The sequence below is a fragment of the Castanea sativa genome, chromosome 8 (assembly GCF_040712315.1).
Source record: "Castanea sativa cultivar Marrone di Chiusa Pesio chromosome 8, ASM4071231v1".
Taxonomy (NCBI): domain Eukaryota; kingdom Viridiplantae; phylum Streptophyta; class Magnoliopsida; order Fagales; family Fagaceae; genus Castanea; species Castanea sativa.
In genome coordinates, this window is record NC_134020.1 from 32990888 (window position 1) to 33008774 (window position 17887).

The 17887-nt window shown below is 33.2% G+C and overlaps 1 protein-coding gene across 4 annotated transcripts; it reads left to right on the forward strand.

Annotated features, from left to right (window-relative positions):
* Positions 1-10297: 10297 nt before the first annotated feature.
* On the forward strand, positions 10298-15096 carry LOC142608015 (uncharacterized). Of its 4 annotated transcripts, none has more exons than XR_012839407.1 (7): positions 10298-10413; positions 11063-12016; positions 12920-12982; positions 13077-13285; positions 13790-13889; positions 14449-14620; positions 14667-15096. XR_012839407.1 is itself a non-coding variant. In XM_075779719.1 (6 exons), the coding sequence occupies exons 2-5, from the start codon at positions 11227-11229 to the stop codon at positions 13862-13864; spliced, it is 1137 nt and encodes a 378-aa protein (XP_075635834.1). In that variant the 5' UTR covers positions 10298-10413; positions 11063-11226; the 3' UTR covers positions 13865-13889; positions 14519-14958. The 4 variants fall into 4 exon arrangements, 2 of the variants coding, with proteins under 2 accessions (XP_075635834.1, XP_075635835.1); XR_012839408.1 differs by having other exon boundaries at positions 14519-14620; positions 14667-14958; XM_075779719.1 differs by having other exon boundaries at positions 14519-14958.
* The last annotated feature ends 2791 nt before the right edge of the window (positions 15097-17887 follow it).

Consider the following 17887-nt stretch of genomic DNA (forward strand, 5'->3'; position numbering starts at 1 on the left):
TAATGCTGTTAGAGCATTCACAGCAGTAGAGCTAAAAATTTAGCTTTTTAGCTCCACTAAAAGTTACTTTATCTATTTTACCTATCCACTTTACAAAACATCGCTGATCTATTTTAAACTTTCAACACAATAAAATAATATAAACATCACAATAAAATAATATATCCACTACAATAAAATAATATATTCATTACAATAAACAACCATCACAACTACTCGCAACCGCTACCATCGACTCTTCCACCGTCACCGCAATCGCTACCGCCACCGCTACCGCTGCCACCACTGCCGCCGCCACCGCCGCCGCCGATTCTTCCACCACCGCGACTGCCACCGCCACTGCAGTCGCTACTGCCGCAGCCACCGCCACCACTACCACCAACACCGATTCTTCCACCACCGCGGCTGCCGCCGCCACCGACCCTTCCACCACCGCCCAAATTATACTTATACATTTTTTTTTTTACTAAAACAATTTCTCAATCATTGTGATAGCGTAAAGTTCCCTGCACACAGACAATTCCCAATCTAATCTTTATATCAAAACTTAAATTCTTTTTTAGTACTAGTTGATGGACAGAGATGAAATCAGTCAACCAACATTTCTCTATATAAACGTGTATTCTAGAAACTGTGTAGGATGTGGTTCTTTTTACAAACTTCATTTTGGTTCTTTTTTTAGTAATATCATGGTTATGAAATCCATATGAAATCCATAAATTCCTGCAAACAGAAAAATTCCAATACATTTCATCACAAATACATTCAGTCCATACACACAGAAAATTACCTTGCACACAGAAAATTCCCAATACATTCTGTCCAATATAAATACGTTATGTCAATTCACAAATGTTCAACTGACTTGAAGTGAAACAGAGGGCTGATCGGCGGTGAGCTGAGAGGGCTGATCGGCGGTGAGCTTGAGAGAGTTTTGAGAGAGTTGAGTGCTTGGACGGCGTGGGTCTGAGGCCGAGAGGGTTGATCGGCGTGGGTCTCAGTTGATCGGCGGTGGGTCTTACCAAGTGGAACGGTGACGTTGAAGACAGCAAGGGCCGGCGGCGGCGAGCTTGAGAGAGTTGAGAGCTTGGACGGCGTGGGCTGAGATTGATCGGCGGTGAGCTTAAGAGAGTTGAGACGGCGTCGGCGTGGGTCTCAGCTGACGTTGAAGACGGCGTCGGCGGCGGTGAGCTTCAGAGAGTGACTGTGAAGAGAAAGAGAAGGAGAGAGTGAAATGGAGAGACTTCCGGAGTGACTGAAGAGAGAAGACGGCGTCGGCGGCGGTGGCGGTGAGCTTCAGAGAGGGACTGTGAAGAGAAAGAGAAGGAGAGAGTGAAATGGAGAGGCTTCCGGAGTGTATGAAGAGAAAAGAGGGGTAGCGTGAAATGAAAAAGGGAAAGGAGCTGATCTATTGTTTTTTAATCTTGCCCGAATAAAATATTATTTTTTTTATAACTTTCAGCTACAGTGCTCACGTATTGATACATGAGCACTGTAGCGCAAAGCTAAAATTTTTTAGCTTTGCCTCCACTGCTGCAGGTGGGTTTTGTGGTTTGAGTGGAGCTAAAATAGCAATATAGCTATTTAGCTCCACTGCTGTGGATGCTCTTACAGTTGCATATAATTCCTCACCTTTCCTCTTTCCTTTTTCTTTTTTCTTTTTTCTTTTTTCTTTTTTCTTTTTTGGCTGAATATACCTCTCCTTTCCCTTGTCTCTTTACGTTAAATTCCAATGAATTGATTTCTTGTTGTTTTTGTTTCTCTTCCTAGAGGGTGTTGTAGGCATGCTTCGTATTTCACCTTGTTATATTACATGACTTGTTGTTATTATGATTATGTTTCAATTATTCTATACATATACTTTGTAAAGGAAAGATTCTGATTATTTTACAATTAAATAAATGATTGTTTTTATATTATTTGTGTAATTATAATATATATATATATAAAGAGAGTATAAGTCTGAGAAAATTTATACTTTTTTTATAGTACAATAGTTGAGGGGAGAGAGATCTCTATTAAAAATTTATATTGTTGATTTTTGAGTTATAAACCATAGTCAGTAGGCTAATCATAACCAGCCAACGCAAATATATCGCCATCAATGATGTTGTCATTGCTGTTATGATTATCATAATTGTTGTGGTAGCTATCATTATCGTCGTCTTCTCTTCCTTCCTCACCCTCACCATCACCATCGTCCTTCTTTTCTCTTTTCTTCATCTTCCCCTTCTTCAGTGTTGTTGCTACTATCCTCCTCCTCATCATCTCACTATACCAAAATAAGTATATAATATCAAATGCTAATGCAACGAAAATCAATCTAGATGTATTAGACATATTCATTATGTATTATTGGCATATTCATTTCACCCTACAAACAACAAACCTATCAACTTGTTGCTTTTTTAAAACAATATGATTTTAAAATTTTAAATTTAAATTAAAAACAAAAAACAAAAAAAACAACAACAGTCTATGCCAAATGAATATGAATGTGATTTTTTTTTTTTAAATCAACAACCTATCAACTTATTTATAGGGTCAAATGAATATGATTGACTCTGTAAATTGAACATAAAACTTTTTTCTAGTATAGTACATAATCAATTATTGATTATTTCCAGGATTTAGAACACTAAATTCCATTTTCTATAAATGATTGATTTAAATTGTATTAAGAAACAAATTTTGTGTGCCTTTTATTTTGTTAACATTAAATGAATGCCAATTTTATTTGTCAAATCATATTTAGCATGTTTTCATTGAATTTTAAATAAATAAAAAATTTATACTCCCCCACCCCCCAGCAAAGCACACACGAAACCAGCTTGGTTTCGTGTGTGCTTTGGAAAAAAAAAAATCTCCCAGAGCTTCATTTTCACTTAAGAAGTGTTTGAGCCCAAAAGGTACCTCATTAGGATTATGCCTTCAATCAAGAAGCTCATTGGGTTGCTCCACCAGAATGCTCGAGCCAACTTCGATCTCTATAAGCGCGCCCCACACAGCAGATCGTATATAAACTCAAGGAGGAAGAGGATGCGATGTAGACGATGGTTGGTCGCAATCTAAGAATTTAAGAGAGAATTTTGGTTTTTTTTTTCTTGAATTTTTTTTCTTTAGTTTTATGGAAATTTTAAATTTAAAAAATCAAAACTATGTTGCTTTTTAGGCACAATTTTGATGAATACCAACGAAATAAATGAATTGAATAAGGCTTAAAGTAAAATGACTAAATTGAACGTAATTGAAGTTATGTGATTAAATGGAGTTTTGGGCAAATTTAGAGGATGTAATTTGTAATTTAGGCTTATTGCATTAAAGGTATCATTGCAATATCTAAAATTTACTGCAACTTAATTTTTTGTTGCATAAGCCTATTACCTTAGATTCAACATCCCGCATTGACTATTTAATAATTGTAATAGCAGCTTCTTGCAATGACAATTTTTTTACTAATATTTTGGTAACAAGTTTACATTGCCCAATGGAGAAGTCTTCATAACTATATGGGCAAAAGTGGAGACAAAATTCCAAGCATGCAACACAAATACAACACAAAACAAAAAAAAAAAACCTAATAGTGAACAGAACCCATACATGACAGTATGGGTGTACATGAGTTAAGTTGAGGGTTTTTTTAACCCAACCCACCATGGTGGGTGAAAAAAAAAATTCAATCCAATCCATGTGAATCTGGTTGGACCCATGGGTTGGACAGTTTTTTTTTAATTTCTATTATTTTTACTAAATTGAGCATTAGAACAACACCATCACAAATAAGAAAAAATTTATATCCAAATAATCCTAAGCATAACACCAAACCAATACAAACTATATGAGGAGAACTTAGGGTTTGGAATTTATTTAGGAAGAGAGGCAAAAAACTAAATAACAAAAATGTATAATATATTTTTAAATATAAATTAAATATAGGTTGGTTGGATCGGGTTAGATGAGATTTGTGAATCTTATAAATCGAACCCAACTTGACCCACTGTAAAAAAAAAATTCATAACCCAACTCAACCCACCAACCTTTAAAAACTGACCTAACCTGGTGGATTGGATTGGATGAAGTCGATTTTTACGGGTTAGTTGAACACCCCTACATGTCAAAGTCATGCCCTAAGTCAAAATCAATAGGTTGATCATATCCAACCAACCCAAAGCCATCACCATTGGTGTCATCATTGTCATTGCTTTCATCATCATCATCTTCCCCTCCTTCCTCACACTCACCACCATCATCATCCTCTCCTCCTCCTCCTCCTCCTCTTCCTCCTCCTCCTTCCTCACCATTGTTGTAGTTTTTATCATCATCATCTAGATATGAAATATATATTATTATATAAATATAGTATTACTATACTATAAGATTATTCAAGATTATTGCAGTTTAATTGATATCTCTTGATGTTTTCACATAAATGAACCTAGAAGGTAAGAAAATTTACACGTAAGTTAGAATTTTTCCTCTAGCATGGTTAATGGGAAATTAAAAAAAAGGCAAAGGGGGCATGACCCTCTAGCTCCACCTCTCTCTAAGGTTCAAATATTATCTTTCCATTGAAATTATCAAATTATCCAAAATAAAAAATAAAATTATAATACTATTTGATTGAAATGATGGGGCCATCATCCCTTTAGAGATCTGAGACAATTACCTAAATGATCAAAGAGAAAAAACCACCCTGTTTTAAGTCATTATGTTTCACAATATTAAGAGAATGAAAAGGTAAAGTTTCTTCTCCATAAATGTATGAAGATGCATTTTAATATTATGAATTGCTTCAAAACATATAAAAATAAAATAAAAAATCACGAATAAAGCATTATGTAATTAAATTAATTACAATACATAAATAAAAATGATTTTAGCTTATTAAACTTTAGGTATTTTTTATAATTTGATAATTATAACGGTGATGAAATATTTGAATTTTCAATGTCTTTATTAAAAATACTAAAATGTGTCAACCAATTAAACTACAAAACTTTTGGCTTATTTATAATCAATCTGAATCACACTTAAAAAATTATGTCATTTTGAATATACATCACTGTCAATTTTTTTAGGACCTTCTCTCCCTCTTTCCGTATGTATGTTAAAATAATTAGTATCTTCTCAAAAAAAGAAAAAAATCTGAACCACACTTAAAAAGTTATTATTATTATTCAAATATCCATTTCTCCCCTCATCAAGCCAAACTCATTAAAATGTGGATATAATTTATTGTAAATCATTCCCAATGCGTTCCTTGGCTTTCTTACCAGTGGCAAACAAATTGTAACCAGGGTCCGTAGCTTTTGATTCTTCTTAATATTTTTTAGATAAACTTTGATTCTTCTTTCTAACCAATGAAAATACTTAGCATATTAATATTAATTGCCTTTGATCAATCGAGAGAGATGGGAGGTTACTACTTGACTTTTGGGTTGTGAATAACCAATACGAACATTGACATTTTGTTCCCCTTTAATTTTTCGGCATTAGAACCTACAAGTGTGCGTGACATTTACATTATCTTATTATTATGTTGACTTTCTCGAGCAAGATGCAAAAATAAAGTAACCGTGCGATATACTTGATGGTATAATCTTTATAATAAAATTTTCAAAATCAATATTTTGCATCCACTCCTTATTACAAAAAATATAAATTAATCTGCAAATTTTTTTAATGATATTCTATTGATCTTGGAGACTTGCACATTTGTAAATACCACGAGATTCAAATTGAACTACAATACTCTTGATTTTTAAAGAAGAATATAAGAAGCACTAATTTAGGAGTTTGACTTATCTCCAGTACCTTTTCAATTGAACATGTCATTTTCTTTCAAATATACAAAGGTTTGGCTTATCTCTAGTACTTTTTTAATTGAAGGTCTCCTTTTATTTTGAAGCAAGATGCAAAAATATGTTGACTTTCTCAAGCAAGATGCAAAAATAAAGTAATTTTGTGATATATACTTGATGGTATATCTTTATAATAAAACTTTCAAAGTCAATATTTTGCATTCACTCCTTGCTACAAAAAATATAAATTAATCTGCAATTGTTTTTAATGATATTATGGACAATTCTATTTATCCCGAAGACTTGCACATTTGTAAATACCACAAGATTCGAATTGAACTACAATACTCTTGATTTTTAAAGAAGAATTTAGAAGCGCTAATTTAGGAGTTTGACTTACCTCCAGTACTTTTTCAATTGAACATGTTGTTTTGTTTTAAATATACAAGAGTTTGACTTACCTCCAATACATTTTTAATTAGAGGTCTCATTTTGTTTTATATACACAATAGCAAGTGGTAGTAAGTTTTAATCTCTACATTTTATTTAGTTAGTGGGTAATGTGACAATTTCTCATTAAAACAAAAAGAGATTCTAGTTAAAAAAAGTTTTGGAGGTAAACCAACCCAATATACAATAACAAGTGGTAGTTGAATATTTATATATATAATTTTTATTTTGAGAATACAATTTATAAGTAGACTAATCTCTAAGCACGTGCGTGAGGCTCTTCTATTTTTTGTGTAAAGGTTAATAGTGTTTATTCATCAAAATTCAAAGTTTCTATATTTTCTAATTATAAAAATATTTAGGGGTGTGATGATATTTATATCAAAAAATTATTTTAGTTACAAATGCATAAATCTCATCACATCCCTAGATATTTTTGAGATTGAAAAATGTAGCAACTTGAAATTATAATGAATAAATATTATTAATCTTTACACAAAAAATAAAAGAGCCTTCAAGCATGCGCTCACACGTAGAGACTAGTTTTTTTAAACTTGCCTCAATAAGTCAATAGTAATTTCACTAGGAATGAAACTGAATATCCGTACAAGTAATCTCTCTGTCTCCATGATATTTTTAAGCTCGAATCATGATATAATTTGCTTTAAATAAGTTACATTTGCTGGGACTTGCTTTATATATATATATATATAACAGAGGATTTTTGCTGGGACACAACTGAACCGACAGAACATGCATGCTCCTATTCTAATACCTGCCGTTATTGAAATGTACAAGTTATTCATACAGTTCTTTATTTGATTTTTATTTTTATTTTTTTTTATATAATGTTATTTGAGTTAAAGTCGAAACAAGTCCGCCGTCCTGTTAAATTGGCCGAAATTGTTAGTTTTAAATTTTTAATGTAAGTGTCATGGCTTTAGATTAAATTTAACACCCATACAAACGAGTCCAAATCTTCTGTCCCATTTTTCCTGCTCCACTCTATACTCCATCAATAAAAATTTGCCACGTGTTCGCCTAATTAATTAAATGCTATCATTATTAACTTATTAATACTACGGTTATTAATTAATAGTAATATTTAATTAATTAGGTGAACACGTGGCAAGTTTTTATTAGTGGAGTATAGAGTGGAGCAGGAAAAGTGAGACAGAAGATTTGGACTCCAAACAAACATATAAGAGCATCCACAACAGTGAAGCTAAAAATTTAACTATTTGACACAACAAAAAGTTGCTTTATTTATTTTACCTACTCACTTTACAAAACATGTTGCAGCAGTGGATCTATTTTAGCTTTCAACACAATAAAATAATGTATTTACTACAATAAAATTATATATCCACCACAATAAACAACAATCACAACCACCCGCAACCGCTACCACAACCGCTACCGTTGCCACTATCGCCGGCACCACCACTGCTGCCACCGAATCTTCCATCGCCACCGTTACCACAATCGCTACCGCTGCCACTACCGCTACCACCATCGGCCACGCAATCAGCTCACTGTAGCTGATTGTTATAAAAAAAATAATGTTAATTTATTTCCACACACGTGTCTCTCTTCCTTTTTTTTTGTCCTTTGCTTGTCCCTGTTTCTAAAATTTCCCATCACCCATGCGGCCATGCCTAACGCTTAGCCTCTCTCCCCTTCTCTCTCTCATATGAAATAAACTCTCTCACCCAAAATGCCTCTCTTCTCTATCTTGCTACTGAATCCAAAATGTCTCTCTCTTGCTTGTCCCTCTCTCTCACTGTGGTTTTTGGTGGTTCGGTGGTCTGATAGGATTTTCAGTGGTCTGTGCTTCGACGGCCATGGGTATTTGGTGGTTTGATCTGATTTTCAATATCTATTCTTTATGGGTTCGATTGAGTGGCTGACGATGGCTGGTGTTTTTGTTTTTTTTCTTTTTTATTTTCCCAACTAGTGGTGGTGATGCGGTTGTGGGTTTGAGTTTGTGATTTGGTTTTGGGTTTGTGATTTTTTTATGATTTTGGTGGTTAGGGGTTGAGGTTGTGGGTGGTGGTGACAGTGGCTATGGCAGTGGTTGAGTGGGTTTCGTGGCAAGTGGGTTATGATTGGTGGTAGCTAGTTTTTTTTTTTTTTTTTTCGATGGTGGTGGTTGGCAGTGGCTGGTAGTGGGTTGTGGGTTCATGTTTAATGTGTTTTTTTTTTTAAACCAGTGGTGGTGGTTGGTGGTAGTCGGTAGGTGATGATGTTGAGGATGAGTCGGGCCGGCGGTAGTGAGACAGAGAGGTGAGAGTTTGAGTGAGCTTGAGAGAGGAATGGTTGGGAGAATAATTGAATAAAAAAAAAACATGTATTATTTTAATCCGGCAGAGAATAAAATAATTTTTTTTTTTTACCTTTGAGCTACAGTGCACATCTATCTTTAGATGTGCACTTATTTTAATCCGGCAGAAAATAAAATAATTTTTTTTTTTTACCTTTGAGCTACAGTGCACATCTATCTTTAGATGTGCACTGTAGCTGAGAAGCTAAATTTTTTTGCTATAACTCCACTGTTGTAGCCATCTTTTTTGTGTTTTGGTGTAGCTAAAATAGCTATATAGCTATTTAGCTACACTGCTGCTGAATGTCCGTACAAGTAATCTCTCTGTCTCCATGATATTTTTAAGATCGAAGCATGATATAATTTGCTTTAAATAAGTTACATTTGCTGGGACTTGCTTTATATATATATATATATATATATATATATATATATATATGTATATAAAACAGAGGATTTTTGCTGGGACACAACTGAACCGACACAACATGCATGCTCCTATTCTAATACCTGCCGTTATTGAAATGTGCAAGTTATTCATACAGTTCTTTATTTGATTTAAAAAAAAAAATTTATATAATGTTTTTTTTTTTTGATAGGATATATAATGTTATTTGAGTTAAAGTCGAAAACAAGTCAGCTGTCCTGTTAAATTGGCCGAAATTGTTAGTTTTAAATTTTTAATGTAAGTATCATGGATTTAGATTAAATTTAGAGAAATAATATGTCCACAACATTTCTACAACAAATCTTAAGTGGCAGATTGTTACTGGTTGTTATTATTGGGGCAAAAAAGTAATCTTAATGTTAAGTTTAAATTTGAACCAATAACAACTAACTACCGATGATTTGTTGTGAAAATATTGTGGACGTAACATCTCTCTAAAATTTAACATCCATACAAACATATAATTATTATATTTTAGAATCCACCATACTTTAAATGGTAAAGTGATGCACTTCTTTGGACAAAAGAAAGCACGTTGAACAGAATAACATCTAGAATATAATATCAAATTCAAAAAAAAAACATGCATATAATATATTGTTATAAATGTCTACACTTGGTTTTGCGGGTGAATCATGCATTCTAACAATCATGAAAAAAGGTGAAAAAAGCAATTTTATAGACATGATAGGATTGATCCTTATTATTAGATATACTTATCTCAAATTTTTTATTCAGCCACAAAAAATTGTACTAATATTTTTTTTTTATAAATAATTTACTAGTTAAGCTAATTGAAATCTAGTCATAAATTATTATTATTAATACAATTATTGACTTGGAAGAACAGATAAGTAATATGCTGTTAGCAAATACCTAGATGATAAGAAATATGCGTAAAAAACTTTAATTAATCATTTTTGGTCTAATAAGACTGTAAAGGTGGAGACAGATATTCAGATAACTAGATAAGAATGGTCCAGCACAAAAAGAAAAAGAAAAAACACAGAGATAAGAAGAGGTAATAGTGTGGGATGAGGCCTGGTTAGGATTTTGGGCCCAAGGTCATCATCACATATTGGGCCCAAACTAGGTCAATCTGAAGCCCATGAATCAACCTATTCTATCTTTCAAGATTGGGGGGTCAACAACAAAAACGTAAAAAAAAATAAAAAAATAAAAACCCGGGAAAATGAAAAAGCATTGGCGGGAATCTCATACATACATAGTATAAAAAAAAAGGTACATGGCTGGTCTGTGCATCAGATTTGAATTCTTAAAAGTCGAAAGACTAAACAACTCTCCCACCAAACCAAATACTAAAACTCTTCATTACCTTAATTTCTTCGCAAATCTCTGCTTCTGATTCACCATTGTGTTATCTTCATCAGGTCAGTCAGCTTTTTTTTTTTTTTCGTTTTTGTTTTTAGGGTAACTCAGCTAATGTTGTTTGCGGTCTAAATATACATGGGAAATTATCAAAATGTTTTATTTTTATTTTTACCAGTATTTGTTTGTTTATTTTTATTTTTTGATTTAATGCGCACAGAGTTTATATAATGGTTGATTTGTATGAACTATGTTGTCCATCTTAGATTGGGTGGCTAATAACTGGATGTGAATTATGTTTAAGTGGAACATTGGATTCAATATATGCATTTCTAATTGCAACTTTGTTTACTTCATTGGTCATTTAGAAATCTTCTTAATGTGTGTGTGTGTTGTTGAAAAGGAAGCCAAATTATTTGGGGTTTTTTTTTTTTTTTTTCATCTTGTGATTAATTGTGAAGTGATTAAATTAAAATTATGGTTAAATGATTGAATTCATATTTTTCCCCAATTTTAATTTTTTAAGACAATCTCTAATTTATTAGAGACCTATTAAAAAATGTCACTATGCTAGTAAGCTATATAACTTGGAAAATTTGGATCCTGGTTTTAATAGTATCATACTCTCCTTCATACTTTGTTTACATTTGTTAATTTGAGTACTCCTGTTTTTACTAGTTGGGTGTAGTTTGAGACTGTGAGGTGTTGCAGGTATTGGGTGCTTTCATTTCAAACCTTCTTAGTGCAGAAAAATCACACACAAGAAGTTTGCCTTGGCGAACAAGACGGGAAGCCTTGGATTAGTGAGGGCTTATACGCAACTTCTGGTGTGCAATTTTAAGAAGGAACATAGAGGAAATCGTTGCTAATTGTGTATGGATTGTAAATTTGAAACCCGGCTCAGTGACAATGCAGGGTGTGGAACTTGTAATGCTCTTTTGGAGAAAAAGGACCCTATGAAATTGTGGCAAGAGATGAAACAGAATGGTTTCCTCTCTCCACCTGCTTTCACACCAACACCAAACAAGCGTGCTAGCAAGCACAAAAATGAAATGCCCAATAGAAAAATGAAGTTTGCAAAGATAGAACAGACTAACAGGTTTACTGAGGTTGCTACGCGAAATGGGTTGTTCGATGAACTGAGTCCTGGGATCATGAACCACTTAAGAAACAGCAAGGTTGCAAAGGTTAAAAAGGTAGACAAGTTCAGTATGGTTGCTGCACCAAGTGGATTGCTCGATGAACTGAATCCTGGGATCATGAGCCGCTTAAGAAACAGTGAACAGGTATACTCAATTATTTGGGCCTTGGTTAGAAGTGAGATGTTAGAAAATACTCAAAGCAAGCAGGAAAGCCGATTTAAAGAGGAAATCAGTGATAATGATGTGAATGAGGGTTCAAATACTGTATCAGTAGGCAGTCAAGTCAGTGGATGCTCCATGTTTCTGACTAGGCGTATGCATATGAATTCAGAACACGGGGGAGGGGTTGATGATTTGAGTTTAGTAGTGAGAAAAGATGAAGATGGGTTTGACAAACATGAAGTAAAGTCATGGTCATCTGTAACCACTTCAGAGAACGCAAACTCTAATGATGAAATTGTGTCATCAGAGAATACAAGCTCTCAGGAAGAGTCAGCAATGGTTCCTCCTTTTGATCGCACAGGTAAGTTGTGACCAAAATTAATAGAGTGGTTCTCATGCTTGTTACTTTTCATTAGGCATATATCATTATCTTAGTGAAGGCTGGTTGGAAATGGAAAAATCTTTGTAATAGGAAATACCAAACACCTATGGCCATAAAAATTGCCACTGTTAACATAAGTCATCGTTTGTTATTTCAAGTATTGCAATTGCTTAGAGTCAGGTTGCCTTGTCAACTGAAGCCTTACCCTATACTAAAAGCTTCTACCGGGCTAGCTGGAAAAACAAATACATTTAGTGTCAGATTCTTTTTAAGAATGGAATGCTTACTTGTATTTCCAAGCTAGGCATCCAGAAAGGAGTCATTCAATGGATCTGGCATGATCTTAGCAAGCATATCGACAGGGCTGCTTATTCCTTTCCAATCCACAGTATTACATTCTAGAGATTATGCAAACTTGGGATAGGTTTCTGGATTGCACTCCCGCCATTTTGGCCTGTTTCCTTCTTAATAAGGTTTTAATTCCTAAATTTAGGACAACCCCCAAGGGTAGAACAATCAGCTGGGCACCAAATCTCATGAAGCGGAGGCCATTAGTTTAAATCTCTCCTTTCTCCTCTGCTTGGGGACCAAAACCTATATAAAGAATGTAAACTAGGACTCAAATGAATCATTACTCTTAAGCTGCAGTTTTCTCTCTTTTTCTTACCCTATAATCATTGCTCTATTCAATGACTGTTGACTGATTGTACCCCAAGTCCATTCCCACGCTCTCTCTATGCTTAAATTACTTGGTGAATAAAGTCCAAATAAAGTGCCAATATCAGATGATTTTCTTCAGATTATGATTTTTTTTTTCTAATACTGATTATCAGAAAGCATAGGACATCTTAAACTGATTTGGATTTCATCTTTGCTTCCCAGTTGCAAATCTAGCTTCTCAATGGTTGGCTCTCCTTTGCCAGAATATCAAAGGGCGCCTTGCAGGTGCATATCACTCTCTTGTAGCTTCTATGAACATTAGTGAAAATTGTTAACCTTAATATTTATGTTTAAATTAACTTCCTGTTTGTTTGTGCAGCACTAAAGCGTAGTAGGATGAGAGTCAAGGATGTAATCCAGGTAGAACTTCCTTTTCTGATATCAAAAGAGTCCTCACCTGTCAAAGACAATGACCAATTATCTACTGTGGAATGTCCCATGAGTACAATTCCTTACATGCATCAAGCAAAGTGGACTGCACTGTTTGATCAGATGGATAAAGCACTTTCTGAGGAAATGAATGATCTAGTAAGTTCAATAGGACTTAATATTATTGTCCGGTGTATCATCTTAGTTCCTAGGTGATTCTGAACTGTGAAATGTATACTTCTTTGGTTGACATGATTTACTTCCATGGTCAGAACTTGAAATGTGCACTGCCTGAAATGAAAAGAAATGGAGGTTGAATGTAGATTTATAATGGCTTTGGCTTAAAATATTTCTTTATGAATTTTACTTCCACTACTTATTAAATCACATAATAAAGTGGCATCTGTGTATTTCTAAATACATAACAAAGTCCCATACAAGCATATTAGTGCTGAAGGTAAAAAGGTTTGTGGCTTTCGCTTTTGGTGCTGTCCTGCTTTTATAATGACTATTTTTTGGATAACATTTTCTAATAACAATTTGTGCTTCTCATTTTCTTCTTGAAGAATGCTTTATGGATATACTAGAATTGAGGATTATTTTTCATGAAAATATTAATTTTGAGAGGGTATTTATAGTTGGTAAGCTGGACTTTTATTTCAGGAAATCTGGTTGAACCAAGTTGAAGAAATGCAATTACATGCGGGTCAATTGGAATGCAAGACGGATATCTGTTGACAGGCATAAAAGAGTGTAAAACTAGGTATTGCCTTTTCACCATCAACAAGCGTCCCCCCCACCCCATCTTTCTCTCTCTCTCTCTAAAAAGAAAACAGTTATAGTTAGATTTTTTATTCAATTACTCAAAAGAGTTAAGTTCTTAAAGTTCTCAAATATTGTGTGATAATTTTTCATTGAGCAGCTTAACACAATTTTACATGAAAGGATGATATCTAATTATTACTTAGAATGTTAAGAAGTCTAAAAGAGCAATTGAATTAAGAATCTTTTCTATTGTGTTCGTTTAATCCTTTCTTAGAAAGCATGGAATTTTCTAAACCATTTACGAAGGCTCATGTGCAAGTCTGTATGAACTATGAACTGCCAAGTCTTTCATTAATTTTCCAGAATTTCACATTCCATAAGTTCTTTAATTTGAATATTATGCTCATCTATATCCTGTTTAGTATGGATCATGGGTTTAACTCTAATAATGACATTGGGATCTTTTAATAACTTGTTCACTTGTTGAGTGGAAAGTTTAGTTTGACCAATATTGTATGCTATACTTTTCAACTTATTGGGCTAATTTATTTCAACAGTTTCGGAGATTTAGAAGATTGTGTGAATTTTCATCACATACAAGAGGAATAATCTGGGTCTTGTTGGCAGTGGTTGGAGATGAATCTATACAGCTGAATCGCTGATTGAGATCATACAAGTGTAATTCATTGTTGCCCTTTGTAAAGTCCTGGAGATTATGCACTAGGCTGGGTATTACTTCAACTTTTTTTTTTTTTTGAGAAGGAAAAAAATGAAGGTATTACTTCAACTTAAAGCCATGAGTTTCCCATTCACTAATTGCCATGTTCTGGGTAGACCTACAATGTTTTCCCATTCTGGCTTTAATAAGTTCTTAGAGACCACGAGACTGGCTTCATATCATCTCTCTCTAGTATGTACAGTTGCAGCTCGTTGATCTGTTTTTCAAATCTTTTTTAAATGTATAATAATGATTTGGTCAGATTTTCTGAAACGAAATTTTAACAAGGAATCCTGTACAATGGTTTGGGTTGGTCTCTATTTTTTATTGACACATCCTTTGGAACCATAAATAGCTGGTTGTGAACAAACTACTAGGTTACCCTTTGCCCTTCTTTCAAGCCAAGAGATTACTGAATAATGTGTTACATAACCAAATGTATCCAGTATCAAAAATTCAGTCTCTGATAAATTATTTAATTATTCAAGAGATAAATTGTTTACTTCTGCTATTTACACTCTAATGAACAAAGTTTGGTCATTAGTTGTTTAGGCTTGACTTTATAAAAATCTTGTTTGTGTTCGGTTTGTTTATAATTAAGTTAAGCTTGCACTTAATTTTGAAACTTGATTAACAAGATAGTCAAGTTTAAGAAGTTTTTTTTAGTGAACAAGCTTGTGAACACAGGTTTTAAGGTTAAATTAGTGGAGGCTTTAGTTAAGCTTTAATAAAATTTTGTCATGGGTTTGATAAAAAAGAAAAGAAAAAAACTACAAAATATCTGAACGTGTGATTCTCTCATTTGCAATCTTATAGTGCCTATTCAAGGCCAAGGCTTTAGGCCCCCACATGTCCCAATTTTTTTTTTTTAAGGGTTTCAACGCCCCCATTAAACAAACAAAAGGTCCCAAAATTGCAGAAAAAAAAATCCAAAATTTGTAGAATGATAGTATTTTTTTTTTTTTAAAAGAAAAAAATGTGAGTTTTGCATTTCTTTCCCTCATTTTCAAGATATCATCATGAGACGTCCTTTTATTAGATGCTAAACAGAGGGGACTAATAAATAAGTTCCCATAGTGAGAGTTAAGTGAAGGTGCTGTTCCAGGGGGGGAAAAAACAGATTGTTTAGCACCAATGTATCTTGCTTCTTTAAGAATGTTCAACATATATACATGCTTTGACACAAGATGTCTCATTATGAACATGCAATCTCAATGCTATGGAAGTGCTTCAAGAAATTCTTTGCCAGGAAGTGTTTTTCGTTTTTTAATTGCATAGAAATCAATACTAGTAACAATTAAATCGTCAACATACACCACGATAAAAGTAGAGGATTTCTCTATGATCTTAGCGAAATAACCATAGAAAACTTTTATGTCCACAACAAATTATAAGTGAGTTTAGAATCAGTAACAATTTAACACTTAAAATTTGTTATAATTACTAACTATTATTAGTGAGTTAGAATCAGTAATAATTTATCACTTAAAATTTATTATAATTAGTAACTATTATTAGTAAATTAGAATCAGTAATAATTTATCATTTAAAATTTATTATAAAAGTGTAATAAAAATAGGGTCATGCTAAAGAATGTCCTTAGACATTGGACATAGCACGTCTCTCAAGAATAACATGTAGTAAAGTCAACTTTGAAAAACTTTGCAAAACATTGGAATGAAGCTTGTGTTTTATTGGACCCTTCATTATCGGTCATTGATATGAATATAGTGTAATGTAATCGAGCCGGGTCAAATTTAGAAACAATGACCGATTAGAAAGGTCTAGTCACTAGTGTCAACCCTTGCATGGTATCAGAGTCGTGAAAGATAGAAACAATAACCAATAATGAAGGGTCTATATATATATATAGGGTGTAGTAGTGAGAGCCTTTACATTGATATGAATATATAAAATATTGTTACCATGAACTTGGACAAAATATTGATAGCTTCCAAATCCCAAAATTACTATTAACAATGTAATTTTCTGTATAACCAAGCCGAGTTCGAAATTTGTCCCACTTCAATTACAACCCTACACTTTATTTCTGAACACCTTTGTTTGAATAATTAAAATGATTACGCAATCCCTTTAAAATAAAATAAAATGATTATGCAATCCATTTTTGTCTTTGTTATGATTTCAGAGTGTAAAATCAATAGAAATCTTCAGATTCTTCTGCACAAGAAGATTATGCCAAAAAGGTAATATTTTCTAGCATAAGCAATTAAGATCATGAAAAAAGGTCAAAACCCATCCAAATGATTTATTCTGATCTCTCTCACACACACGCTTGTTGGACATACAAGAATTATGTTATATATCAATTATACGATTTACCTACCTTTTATAAGAGCATTTGCATTTTCATTGACTTTTCAATATGTTTGAAGAAAATTGGATTACGAAAATAGTTTATTTTTTCTCCTTTTAACAAAAGGATTGATTTTGATTTTTTAATAATTTCAATATCAAAATGGTATGAATCTGTAGATTTTTTAAGCTTAAACTTCCACATTTACTACATAGAAAAGAAATATCAGTACAAGGTTATATCACATAAAATCATTCAATTAACTTGGCCATGCTTTATGAAGGCACGCCTATATATAAACATACGTGTTCAATTACTAATTAAGACATATCATTAAGTCTAATTAACTGTTTTTCTTCCTTGTGTTTTATGTGTAGTATTACTTATTACACATTCTCTTAAAAGTTATCATAATTATTGAATAGATTTTGTCACGTAACTTTACTTAGAACATTTATTTTTTTGGTTTAATTAGTTGGCCAACCAGAAGAATAAAATCCAAAATCTGATCGCTCCTAGCCAATGGTATCCTCTGGTTTTTCTTAAAACCATGCTAGTAGTCTTAGCTTAGCTTTTTAGGTCCCATTGTCCATTGATAACGTTTGGTAACGTGTAGATTATGTAGATACCATTTTTGTAAAACGAATCCCTTAATCCACATACAATAAGAATGAACTCTAACATTTAATATAAACAAGATTCTACTACAATATCTTGTCCAGAGAATAAAATAGGGGCTCCTCTCCTACCTAGCCTAAAAAAGGAAGTGTATAAATAGAAGAAGATACTAATTGAAATAGTTTTGGTGAGCTGTAGAATCTCTCTCTGGCTCTGGGGATCTGAATTTGGATTAGGAAGACGAGGAGGTGACACTGTTGTTTTTTGTGTATCCCAAATACCAAAAAGGATCACGAAATATCTGTGACACCTTGATTTTGTCACTCATTTCCTATTCTTTTTC

Coding starts and splice junctions, on each gene's coding strand:
- LOC142608015 (XM_075779719.1), top strand. CDS start 11,227: ATGGATTGTAAATTTGAAACCCGGCTCAGTGACAATGCAGGGTGTGGA. Junction 12,983..13,076: donor TATCAAAGGGCGCCTTGCAG/GTGCATATCACT, acceptor TTGTTTGTGCAG/CACTAAAGCGTAGTAGGATG. Junction 13,286..13,789: donor CTGAGGAAATGAATGATCTA/GTAAGTTCAATA, acceptor CTTTTATTTCAG/GAAATCTGGTTGAACCAAGT.